Below are 12,442 nucleotides of genomic sequence, written 5' to 3'. Positions count from 1 at the left end.
CCTTGACCTCCTCCCGTGTATGACCAACACTCTGCTGCTGTCCTTGACCTCCTCCCTGTGTATGTCCCCGAGTCTACCTCTGTCCTGACCTCCTCCCATGTATGACCAAAACCTCTGCTGCTGTCCTTGACCTCCTTCTGACCTCCACCTCTGTCCTGACCTCCTCCTGTGTGTACATCCCAACTCCTCCTCAGTCCTTGACCCCCCTTCCTTCTCCATCCCTACCTCTAGGGCTGTCCCTGACCTCCTCCTGTGTGTACATCCCAACTCCACCTCTGCCCTTGTCCTCCTTCTGTGTGTACGTCCCTGTCCCCTGCTGCCATCCAGGACTCTGCCCCATCCCTGACCTCCTTTCCTGTGTACCTCCTGACCTCTGCCACCATTCTTGGCTTCCCTCAGTGGGTACATCCCACACACTGCTGTGCCTCTTTTGACCTCCTTCCCTAGTGCCTCCTGCTCTCCGCCCATCCTGGACCTCCTTCCCTTTGTGTCCCAACCTCCACTCTAGTCCTTGACCTCCTTCTGTGTACCTCCCAACTAGTGCATGGTCCTCAGCCACTTGTCTGTGTGTGACCTGTTTTTGACCACTGCCCTTGGTCATCTTCCCTGTGTGCACCCATGACTTCAACCACTGTCCTTGACCTCCTCCCTGTATGTGTCCATGACTTCCACTGCTTTACTCAACCTCCTTCTATGTGTGTCCATGACTTCAATCACTGTCCTTGACCAGCTTCCTATGTGTGTCCATGACCTTGACTGCTGTCCTCCACCTCCTTCCTGTGTGTGTCCTCCACCTCCACTGCTGTTCTCGACCTCCTCCCTGTATGTGTCCATGACTTCCATTGCTGTCCTAGACCTCCTCCTGTGCTGACCGTGACTTGACTGCTGTCCTTGACCTCCTCCCTGTATGTGTCCATGACTTCCCCTGCTGCCCTCGACCTCCTTCCTGTATTGACCATGACCTTGACTGCTGTCCTCGACCTCCTTCCTGTATGTGTCCATGACTTCCACTGCTGCCCTCGACCTCCTTCTGTGTGCCCATGACTTCAACCACTCTTCTTGACCAGCTTCCTGTGTGTGTCCTCCACCTCCACTGCTGCCCTCGACCTCCTTCCTGTGTGTGTCCATGACTTCCCCTGCTGTGTAGATGGGGTGTGACTGGAAGTCATCATTCGGCGTGTCTTTAGGGTTGCTGTTATGTCTTTGGTGAGCACAGCTCTCTCTGCTTCTGGCTTTTTCATGTCCTGAGCTGCTGTCCTCTGCCTCGACCTGCTGCCACCATGTTCCACTTCACCTGGGCCCAGAGCCCAGAGCGATGGAGTCGGCCACGTATGGACCGAGTCCTCTGAAACCGTGAGCCCAGATCAGCTCCCTCCTTTAAACTGTCCTCGTCAGGCCTTCTGGTTACAGTGACAAAAAAGCCAACTCACCCCGTTGGGATATGGCTCAGTGGAGAGCATTCCAGGGTTCGAGCACCAGTACCTCCCCTCTGTGCCCCTAGACCTTGGGCCTGACCTTCTCTGCTGTGGCCACTCAGCGTGGTCTTGCAGCACAAACAGCCTGGCTGTGCTCCAGTCAAACCTCCTTTGCCAAACACTTGGAGGGTGCATGCCACAACCACCGGTGGGCTGGGGTCTGCAGGCCTGGGTTCAGAGACGAGGAAAGGTGTTCTGGAGAAAGTCACTTGTTTGAAAAGGTGACTTGTACCTTGGTTCGGAATTCAGGATGGTGTGGTATTGTGGTGAAAGTGAAATTGCTCACGCCTGCTGCCTCTTCCTCAGGGGGAGGCGCTCTTGCCCGTGGCTGTGAAGTTCTGGGTGGATGGTTTGCTTGTATTATAAGCTGTACCCGTAGATTTGAGTGAGGTTTGGTGTTTTTGCAGCTGGGGTGACCAGGGCTGTGCACGTGCCAGGCCAGTGCTGTCCCTGGAGCCTAGGCAGCCCTGAGTGGTGTGTTGAGTCCACACTCACAGTAAGTGAGCTGCCTGGTGCTGTGTGGAGAGCAGGTGCCGCAGCGTCTGGATGTGGCTCTGTCCACCAAGGGCACCAGGCTGCGGGGACCTGTGCACCTTCAGTCCTCCTGCAGTGGAGGAGGCTTGGTCTTTCCATCCCCGCTGCAGGTGAGGTGGGTGAGCTCCGCGTCTGCCCAGGCATTCTGGCCACAGAGATGCTGGCGTGAGGAGGATCACCTGTGCTGTCGGGAAAGCTCCTGAGGGGTCTCTGTGCCTGGAGCCTCCTGCAGGCTGTGCTGCTCACCCAGCCGCTGGGCGTGGAATCCCTTGGGGACCTTTCAGTGGGTGCTTCGTTGGGAGATAAGACAGCAGAACCACCTCTCTGTCCCTCCCCACTGGGCCAGTGCCTCTGGCAGTAGGCAGCCCAGTGCTTCCCCAATTTACCTGCAGTCTGTGGATCTGTCCGAGGCGGGACATCGGGCAGCAGGCATGGGATGAGGGTCAGGGAGAATGGAGGCTGCCCGCACAGCAGCCAGCTGGGGTGAGCTCCCGGGCACTCAGCTGGTGCAGGAGTCCAGCTGCCGGGGTCCCCTCTGGACCCTCAGTAGCTCCCTGTCTCTGGGTAGGGAGGAGGCCTACACAGTTCTTGAAGGGCCGGGAGTAGATATTTTAGAGGCCTTGAGGCCGCGTGTCTCCATCTCCGCCTCTGAGGCGTCTGAGGAGAGCAGCCACACACAGGCAGGCAGGCAGGCCCAGCTGCTGGATCAGACCTGCTTCCCAGGCCTTGGCTGGCCTGTCCACTCAGAAGGGCCGGTTGCTTTCCCTCGTTCCCCCTCTGGCTGAGTGTGTGATGAGGATGCAGAGGTTCGGAATTCAGGATGAAGGGGTCAAAGTGAAATCAAGAGGCTGTTTGGGGACAGGAGGCCGAGGATTAGTGCTGTCTGTCCTTCAGCCTGGGGGCCTGGCCCCCAGGCCCTGTGTTTTTCATCCTTGCCTCTAGCTGGCCAGCTGGACTTGGCCACTTAGCATACTAATTAGTCTGGGAAAGGCCTGTCAAGTGTGTGGACGTTTCGTTTGATGCCTTCCTACAAAAACCGCATTTGAATCGTTTATACCGCACGGTGATGCTCACTGAATGCGTGTGGCATTAACGTAAATATCCTCTTATTCTAGTGGTCTTCCAAAGAGAGGAAATTCATCGCTTTCTCTGTTTAATGTCCTTGGCCCTCCGTATTTTGTCTTTCTGTGTAATAGAACCACTTGAGTCCACAGTTCAAATGATTTTCTCTCATTCTGTCCTTAGGGTTCATGATGAAAGGCTTCACTTTCCTTACAAAGAACAGGAACAGGGCAGTTCAGTTAGAATCTGTTCCAACGCTTCTTTTGAAGAGCGTGGAACGGTTAATTCTGGAGTGGTTTTCCCACGGAGTCCTGTGCCCTCCTGCAGGGTGTGTGTGCCTCCTAGGCCCTTGGCCTTCCTGAGGGGCAGGGGCACTTTCTCTTACTTACAGAGCTTCAGACTCTTGCTGAATGTGTGCTGCTGAGGCCTCTCCTGCTGGGCCTTGAGGGAGCCCAGAGGGGGCTGGAGTCTGCTGAGTGGGGTGGAGGGCTCAGCTCCCAGCCCGGGCCCCGGGAAGAGGCTGGAGGCTGGACATCTGTGCGGGGAGGGCCCGTGTGATTTCCAGTCCTGCTCCATGCCCCTGTGCCTTTCTTTGGCGATCCCTCTGCCCTGGGGCTTTCCTTGGGACCCTTCTGCAGTGTCCCACGGATGCCGCTCTGGTGTGGTGGAACGATGTGCTGGATGTCGATGATTCGGTGGAGTACAAGGCCAGTTTGGGCAAACACCCGAGGCCTTGTTCTGTAGAAATGCCTTCTTCAGACCAGCAGGTTCATACAACTCATCACGTCCTCTGAGCCAGCGTTGGCAAATGTGTGTCGAGTGCTAGGTTTTTCCCCATCAACCTGCAGCTAATTCACGGCGAGATGTGCGTCATCGCCTGGAATCCCTCAGCCCGCCTGTTGCCACTGCCCTTCCCCGGGTCTGGACGGGGTCATGGTCTTAACTCCCCGGCCCTGAGTCAGCAGCTGAGGCCTTCCTGGACTGTGGCCCTGGCTGCTGGCTCACGTGTGTTGTGCCCCCTGTGGGCTCAGAGGCAGAGTCCACTAGCTGCGGCTGAGAGCAGCTGGCCCCCGTGGTGAGCACTTCAACTCGCCCTTCATAGGGAATGCTGGCTGACCCGGGTCTGGTGGGACCGGTTCTCTCTCCTTGGGTGCTGTCCTCTGAACACCAGGCTGTGACTTTTCCAGAATCTGATTCTGCTTATTCTCACGCCCCTGCTTCACTCGGAGTGGATAAGGTTGTCACCAGGGCTGTGGCCGTCCCGTGTCCATGGGGTCAAGTTGCCTTTCCGGCTCAACTCGGCACCTAGTTCCTGTACTCTGCCTCTCTTGGGTTTCTTCAGCATCTGCCCCCTGGTGTCTGTGGATGCCATTTCCTCGGAGGTGACCTCCATCTGAGGTTGGACTGCACAGTTTGTCACCTGTGTGTGTGTCCTTCACAGCCCGGGCCTGTGGGTACACTTGTCATTTGCACGTTCTTGCCTTTCTTCTCTGCCTCCCCCTCTGGGAGGAAGGTTTTGGCTGTAAGGAACTTGACTGTGCTGTTGACAGACCCGTCTGTCAGGCCAGCAGCCACCCTGCTGGAGGTACACAGTGGGATGCTTCTGCCCGTTCCCAGGGAGGAGTTTGTCTTGGTCAGTCTTGCGTTGCCATAATAGAATACCTGCTACTAGGTAGCGAATAAAGCAAAACAGTTCACTTCTTATTGTGGGAATGGGAAGTTCAAGGCTGGGGGCTGCATCCTGCTGGTGGGGGCCTTCTTGCTGGTGGAGACTCTGCAGAGGCCTGAGGTGTTCAGGGCTTCAGGAGCCTCCAAATGACAAACTGCCTCTCATAGCAGACCCGCTCGAGGTGACCTGAGTCCAGCAATCCGTGAGTGGATTAGTCCTTTCAGTAATTAATCTCTTCCTAGAGGTTCCTCCTGGTCCTGCCTCTTAATACCTCACAGCAGGGATTAAACTTCAACCTAGGTTTTGGGGCAGGGTTAAAAGCCAGCCTGTGCCGACACACCTTAATTTAACTTCTTCATTGGAGTGAGACCTGGCCCACTTCTGCACCGCTGTGACCTCAAGGTGCCCTTCCTCCACCACGTGCTCGGCTGGCCTGCCCGGGCAGGGGACCGGAGTGCCAGTGTGGGACGTCGTGCACCTGTGCCTGCTCTGCGCTCACGGGTCAGTGCTTTGACCGCTGTGCGTTTCTGGAACGCTTCTTGCTGCTGGCAGAGGAGCAGCTTGGACTTAGGAGTGAGTTCTGCTTTGGGCGCCTGCTGTACTACAAAGGGCTTTATGTTTCTCTGCTGCTTAAAAAAGTGCTGCTTTCCTGCTAAGCCCAGGATAAAAAGAACCAGGCAGCGTCTTGGAGAATATTAATTCCTTGACCTGGTGAAGCTCCTCCGGCACGCTCTTTCCTGAGCTCCCTGCTCCCGTCCCCAGTCTCTTGTTTGTCATCATGGTGTGACGCAGACACTGACCCCTTGCTGCTGGGGTCTTAGACCGAGAGACCTGGGGTCATCACAAATGCTCTGTAAATGCAGCACAAATGGTCTGGGCTGCGGGTCTGTCCTGCTCTGTCCTTCCCACAGTGAAATCCACACACAGAGCCTCCTCCGCCTGCTGGGGGCTCTCGTGGCTCAGGACAGAGGGGCTCAGTGGCCGTGGTCTCCCACGTTCGTGCATGGCAGGCAACTCCTGCCAGTCTTGCTGATGGACACAGGCTCTGCCGTCCACCCACCTGGGTTTGAGATCTGGCTCTCCCTCCAGCCAGCCCCTCGCCCCGAGCAGGCACGTAGCTTCTTGGAGCCTTCATGAGCTCATCTGTGAAATGGCTGCTGCCAACGTTGTCCTCTGTTGGGAGAATCGAGGGCAAGTGTATTGTTCAGTTTCTGGAACTTTGCGGCACTCAAAAATGAGCACTAGTGTTTGATTTGGTTTAAAAAGTGTAAGACTTGGTGAAGGGCACCCTGAGAAGAATGAGATCTAAAAATCCTGTTCTGATCCGGTTTCTGAGTGGTCTGAATCCAGAGCTCAGCTTTGGGTCCTTCTCTGGTAGGACAGACGCTGACCTGGTGTTGTCACGAATGCTCTGTCAATAGAGGGAAAATGGCCCGGGCTGCGGGTCTGACCCTGGTCTGGTTTTCTGCAGAGAGGAGCTCCAGTTTGGTTCTCCGACCAGGAAACCGGAGGTCTGTTCCTTCTGTGGTCACCTTCCCTGGTTAAACCTCGCACCCCTCGAGGCTCTTCTGTCGTCCCGACTGCTGTCCCTGATTTGCGATCTGCTCTGTTTTCCACGCTATAGAATGGAAAGGAGCATATTGGGGTCAGAGATGGCACCGTGGCTTCCAGGATTCTCAGAGAAGAGACATCACTTGTCATAGCAGGGAGTTTCAGGCCCGGGCCTTGGATTCTAGTCCTGACGCTCACGTAAGCAGCAGAGTGGCCGTGGGTCTCCCCGACTTTCCTGCTTCCCCTGTGAGAAGGACACTCCTGGCTCTAGTGAGATGAGAGTTCACTCGGCTCAGGGGCGCGTTTATGATGCTAAGGAGGGTGAGATTTTCTGGTTCTTCCTATTGTAAATTGCGGCTCTCTCTCCGTGATTGTTGAGTGATTCAAGTGTAAAGATTCCACGATTAGAGTTTAAAAATACCTCTCCAAATGCGTTTAAAACAAACAGCAGGCCCCGTGGGCACTCTTCTTTTTATCACTTGCGCGATCACCTACAGTTTTTTATTCTAGTGATTGCCGGTGTCTACTTCTTACACGTTTCCTCCTCCATTATGTTTCTGCATTAAAAATAAGAGTTGGGAGCTTATCTTGGGCACCCTCCCATGGATGTGCGAGTGTTAGCTCCTTTAATCCTCACACCAACCCAGGACCACTGGCCCCCGGGTGTCCTTCACTTTCTCTCATCCTAAGTGGGGGGGACCCCTCTGTTCCTCTGTTGGAGTTTGAGAACTTTGCCCAGGGCTAATTAGTTGGTTAATGAATTTCTTTGTAGTGTGCAAAGTGGGGCAACCTAGGTGGAGAGTGGTCAGGAGCTTTGCAGTTAGATGAAAGGTGGATTCATTTTCAAAGGGGCCCCTTCCTCCCGTCCTCCTCCCTCTGACCTTACTTTCACGGACAGGCTTCTGAGGGCGGACTTGGCTTTCCGCTCTGCCAGGTGTTTTCGTGCTGAGAGAAGCGGTCAGGCTGGCAGGAACACATTCAGCCCTCTGCCTCTGCCCATCAGGGTTCCCGCTCTCCTGCAGGACGGCCTCCGTCAGGGCTCACTTTGAGCCACTGGGCTTTTATTTGACGGCACTCATTGGTACAGGTTGAGCGGTGGCTGTCTTTTTGTTGACAATGACGTCTGTTTGAAGGCTGGTATCTCCCAGGTAGTGTGACCCAGGTAGAGCTGTGGGTCTTCCTGGCATACGGGGTGCCATTGGTGAGTCCTGAGATGCTCAGTGTGTGGCTCTTGGCCTGCCGTGGCCCATGACCACGTGCCCTCCGCCCCAGGCCTGCAGGGGGAGGGAAGGGCCTGTCCCTCTGGGTTTACAGCTGGGTTCCCTGTTTGTATTCCAGTCAGGTGCTGCCGTCGAGAGCTGGAGATGAGGTTTACCAGCCTCTTCACAGCCAGCAGCAGGAGCTTCGGGCGAGGTGGCGTCTCTGTAACCGCACAGGTCTCTGCCCCCGCCTCCCTCCAACCTGCCCCAGGACCCAGGCCACCTTAGGGGAGGGCACAGCCCTGCGTGCAGGCAGGTTGAGATAGACGGGGGCACAGTTCTCTGCCTGGCTTGATAACTTCCTCCAAGGCCTGTGTGTAGGTAGATTGATTTTCATTGCACAGATAATAAATGAGTCCATCTCCAGAGTTGGCCCCTGTCCTGAAGAGTGTCTCCCTGAAGGGCCGCTCCCAGGGTGCAGGGCTGGGTGTTGGAGTTTTCATGCCGGCCACTGGTCCTTCTGGGGAGTGGGTGCTTGGTGTGGGTGGGCATGTGTGCAAAGCTGTTTGTGGGCCCTGACAGTGCCAGCGTGGTCCTCCAGCCCTCCTGAAGTACCCTCTTCCTTCTGGCGGGATAGTGCACCCAGCTTGTGTCCCCCATTCCCTGGTCCCTGCCCCCTCGTGGGCCCTTGGCCAGGCTCCTCTGTGCCACCTTCCGGAGCGAGGCCCTGGTTCTGCAGAGGGGGTGAGGGCAGTGGGAGGGCCTGGAGGTGGAGGGGGCCAGGTCCTCCGGGGGGTGCCCACACTGCTTCTGTACCCCACTGGTTCCCGCCCTCCATGGTGCTATTTCTGTCCCCTGCAGGCCTCTAATTTCACAGCCGCGGGGTGGGGGACGGTGCCTTGGTGCCTTGGTGATGGCCTGTTCCCGAGCAGCCGTTGCATCCTGTGCTTTGAGTCTTGTGGATTCTGCCGGCTTAGGCATTGTCTTTTCATCTCCACTCTCTCTGGGCCCCTCAGCCCCCACGCCTCTGCTGCCTCTGCTCCCGGCTCCCACAGGCCCTCGGATCTGTGGGTGTGTGCTTCCCTTCCCTCCAAGCTGAGATCTAGCAAGGTGGCCACGCTGGTCCAGAGGGCTGGCTGGAGAACGGTGCCGTTTTTTAAGAAGGTCCTTGTCCCAAGTCCAGTGCAGGAGGGGGAGGGTGGGACCCCCGAAGCCCAGGGGTCAACATCCACAGAGGCTATGTTGGGGACTCACGATCTTCAGGAGGGAGCAGGCACCACTGGGAGGGTGGGAGAACTCGGAGTCATCGGGCCAGCGGACCCTGATGAGCTGTTGCTCTGGGGTTCTGGGCCCCGCTGCTGTTACGCAGGGCTTCTGTAGGAAATCTGACGTCCTTCCTTAACCATTATGGCATGCTGGGCTTGGGGTCTTGGCCCACATGACCAGGGACCTTGAGCCGGAATCTTGCGATAAGCAATTTATCCGTTTGTCACAAAGACAGAGCAGCATCTGCCAGTGACATTGGGAGGTGGCCTTTGTCACAGGCAGCAGTTTCTCAAGATGGCTGTGAGCTTACTCTCCTTAGAGCTGCAATTCAAACCCAGTGTGGAGATGTGACTGTTTAAAGGAGTGTGGAAACCAGGCTGTACAGAGACCCGTGATTACGTAACGCTCTCACAAAGACCAGGGCTCCAAAGGAACGGTCTCCCAGGCTCCCTCTTCAGAGAGCCTGGCTCTGCACATTTGTGGGTGCCTGGGCTATGTCCTCTGCTGGACCCTCTGCCTCTTTGAGGCTCTCCACACCCTGGTGGAGACGGGGAAGGTGCCAGGATGGGAAGACAGAGACTGGGTGTGGCCCGAGTAATTCCAGCTTCCCTGCTGGGACTCCCCACCACACCTCAGCTGGCTTCAGCGAAGGCAGTGCCCAGGAGGAGGGAGGCTGGGAATGACAGCTACAGGAAGCAGAGAAACCATGTCACCTCTCATGAGCGTGTGACCCACTACAGCGCGGGAAGCTTACTCTAACGTGCAGGATATATAAACGCTTCGTTAGTAGCCGTTCAGGTTCACGTCCGCGTTCATCAGTTAACGGTTCTTCTCCCCCACGCTGTACCCATCCGTTTGCTTGGTGAGTTTCTTCTCGCCTCCTGCCCCTGAAGATGCAGAAGTAAACCTGGGTTGCTCCCCTCTGGACGTAGCACCGAGCCTCAGTAAGTGGAGATGGCTTGGTGGAGTCCAGGCCAGGTTGGTGACGGGCTCCAGGTTTTCCATTGAGCACGAGTTGGTGGTTAGTCTCACTTGCTCTGAGGAGTGATGGGTGGGGCATGGGCCCTGGCTGTGGACCTGTGCCCACTGTCTTGGTTTTCAGTTAAGGGCGGCGCACTCGAAGCCGGCTCTCATTTAAGCCAGTGTGGGAGCAGTCAATATGTATCATGTGTCTCTGAAGCTGGGCTCCCGATCAATTGCAATTAGTTTGCAGCAGATTGCATTAACGTATCTAAAATTAATACGGCCAGTGTTCTAATGAAAAGGAATTGACCACGGCCACACGGTGGCTGTTTTTATTCTCCTCAAATGTGCTTTTCAAACTGTGCTTTCTTCTTCTTTGCTTAATGGCTTCAAATTGGTATGTCAACATAGACTTAATCTATTGATCCTTCCCATTTGCCTTTTAAGACTGGGCCCAGATAATGGCACAAGGGTAACATTAGTGCTTTCTTTCATTAGAGGGCTCTTATTAAATGCCTCAAACTTGTGTTTTTCTTGGGATGTTAGGTGGCATGCCACTGAGACGCCTAAGCCTGTGGATATGTTCATGTAGGAAGTCTTGTGCTTTCCTAATCATGATTGTTTCACCAAGGCTTGAGATTGAGAAGTAAGACTAACCACTAACCTACAGTTAAGAAATAACGTTGGCAAATGATGTAGCCTTGCTTGTCTGGCAGATAATTTTTACCCCAATGTTACTCTAGAGAAGAACTGCAGTCAACTTCAGCGTGGAAAACATCATTTCTAGTATTTGTGAGAGTGGAAGAGCTGTCTATAGGTTTGATCGATCGTTTGATCGTGTCAAATTTGAACTTTTTTTACAAGTGTGCATCATTCGTATGTATTGTTTTTCACATTTCTTTTTCAGATCTTAAGGACTAATTACTCTTCTATTTTGGCAGCACCAGTTCCTGGGGATGAAAGGTTGTTAGCACCGGGGACAAAAGGCAGGCTCTGTTCATTGGGCATCCGGCTGGTGTCTTCTTAATATTCCCCACGTGCCAAGCACCTTGGCAGTCTTCCTAAGTGTGTTGGTCAGCTTCATGGAGCTGTGATCAAAATACCCTCTGTAAGAGCAGCTTAGAGAAGGAAAAGTTTACTTTGGTTTGTGGTTTCAGAGGTTCAGTCTGTGGTTGGCCGAGTCCACAGCTCTGGGCCTCAGTGAGCAGCACATCATGGTGGAAGGGGCTGGTGGAGGAACGCTGCCCAGCACGCCCCAGTGACTGCTTCCCCCACTCACACCCCTCCTGCCTGTTCATTCAGATCATCAGTCTGTCCAGCAGGTGACCCACGGATGCAGCCAGGGCTCTCGTGGTACCACCTCCCCACCTCTGAACGTGGCTGCACTGTCTGACAGGCGAGTCCTGGGGAACCTTCCAGGTCCAGGCCGTAGCACCGAAGGTGCAGGAGTTGGAGACACCCTCTGCCCCTCAGTGGACCAGGCTAGTCCTGAGGTTCTAGGGCCTCTCTGGGTCCCCTTGTCTAAAAGAACTCATGAGTGCATCCTGGCTGGGAGGATTCCAAGGAAAACGACATTCTAAGAACATTCTAGAGGCCTTGAAAGGGTATGGTCCCGTGTGTCGATGCCCTGCAGACCCAGGGATCCAGGTGTGGGCAGTGTGCGGGTCCCAGGCCCCCGTCCAGAGCCTCACGTGATCATAGTGCCGCGTGGGGACCAGGAAGTTTGTCCTGGCACCTTCTGGTGCCTGGCACGCAGCCCTCACTCCCTGTCGCCATTTGAAATTTGCATTCATGGTGTGTGTGTGTGTGTTTGGTTAAAATAGTACTTACTCATGAGGAATGTCAGTAGGTTTGTTTTTCTTTGTCTGTAAACTGGTCGCGTGCTGCCCGCCGAGGGCAGGGGAGGGCTGGCTGAGGGTTTCCCACTGTGTGCAGCCTCCTCACCTCTGTCCTCCGTGTCCCCAGGTGCCTCCTGTGACCTGCAGACGGTGGCTGAACCTGCAGGAGTACCAGAGCAAGAAGCTGATGTCGGACAACGGGGTGCGCGTTCAGAGGTTCTTCGTGGCCAGCACCGCGAGCGAAGCCCTGGAGGCGGCCAAGAGGCTGAGTGAGCCCTGGGGCTGTGTGCACTCGCTCGGGTGGAGCTCAGGGTGGTGGCTGGGCTGTGACTGCGTGGTCAGACACAGGTGCAGGGGCTCTTTGAGGGCAGAAGCGCTCATTGGGAATGGTGACTCTGAACTTGACATGGGCGTCCCTTCGTGGAGCTGTCTGCACCCCTCCCTGGTCTCCCACTGTGGCTCCCTGGCTGGGAGAAGCAGGGCTGAAGGGCGTGGAGAAGCCCACTGCAGGTGGGTCAGGACAGCGGCTGGCCCGTCCAGGCCTCCCCCGCATGAGCTGGGAAGAGCGGGGTGCAGACCCTGGTGGCACCTCTGTCTCCCCTACACTCTGTCCCTTTGTGTAAGGGTCAGCTTCGATCTCTGCCTCTGCGTTACAGCACGTGGACCGGCCATAGTGTTCCTCCCCAGCACTGGCCTGCGTCTCTGGGCGGCCGCACTTGTGGTGGTGGAGGTCTAACCAGTTCTAGGTGTGGACTGTGACATCCAGAGCCAGGTCTGCCCATTGCTGCTCAGTGACCGCCTGGTAGCAGATCAGATGCTTATTGTCTGTCTAGATTACCACTGTAGAATGTGTGCGCCACAGGGCTACGTTTTAAGCTTCCAGTG

At 55.7% G+C, this 12,442-nt stretch overlaps 1 protein-coding gene across 5 annotated transcripts in view; it reads left to right on the top strand.

Moving 5' to 3' along the window:
• Positions 1 to 11,684: 11,684 nt before the first annotated feature.
• Positions 11,685 to 12,442, top strand: part of Suclg2 (succinate-CoA ligase GDP-forming subunit beta) — a 140,482-nt gene continuing 139,724 nt past the window's right edge. For all 5 annotated transcript variants that reach the window (XR_007341903.1, XM_015494906.2, XM_048786983.1 and 2 more), the window contains exon 1: positions 11,685 to 11,826. Coding sequence is in view for 4 of the 5 variants with exons in the window: in XM_015494906.2 (XP_015350392.2) it covers positions 11,745 to 11,826 (82 nt within the window). In the remaining variant the exon portion in view is untranslated. The remainder of the gene's footprint in view (positions 11,827 to 12,442) is intronic.

Source organism: Marmota marmota, unplaced genomic scaffold (assembly GCF_001458135.2).
Source record: "Marmota marmota marmota unplaced genomic scaffold, marMar, whole genome shotgun sequence".
Lineage (NCBI taxonomy): Eukaryota > Metazoa > Chordata > Mammalia > Rodentia > Sciuridae > Marmota > Marmota marmota.
This window is presented reverse-complemented; position numbering and strand designations above follow the sequence as displayed.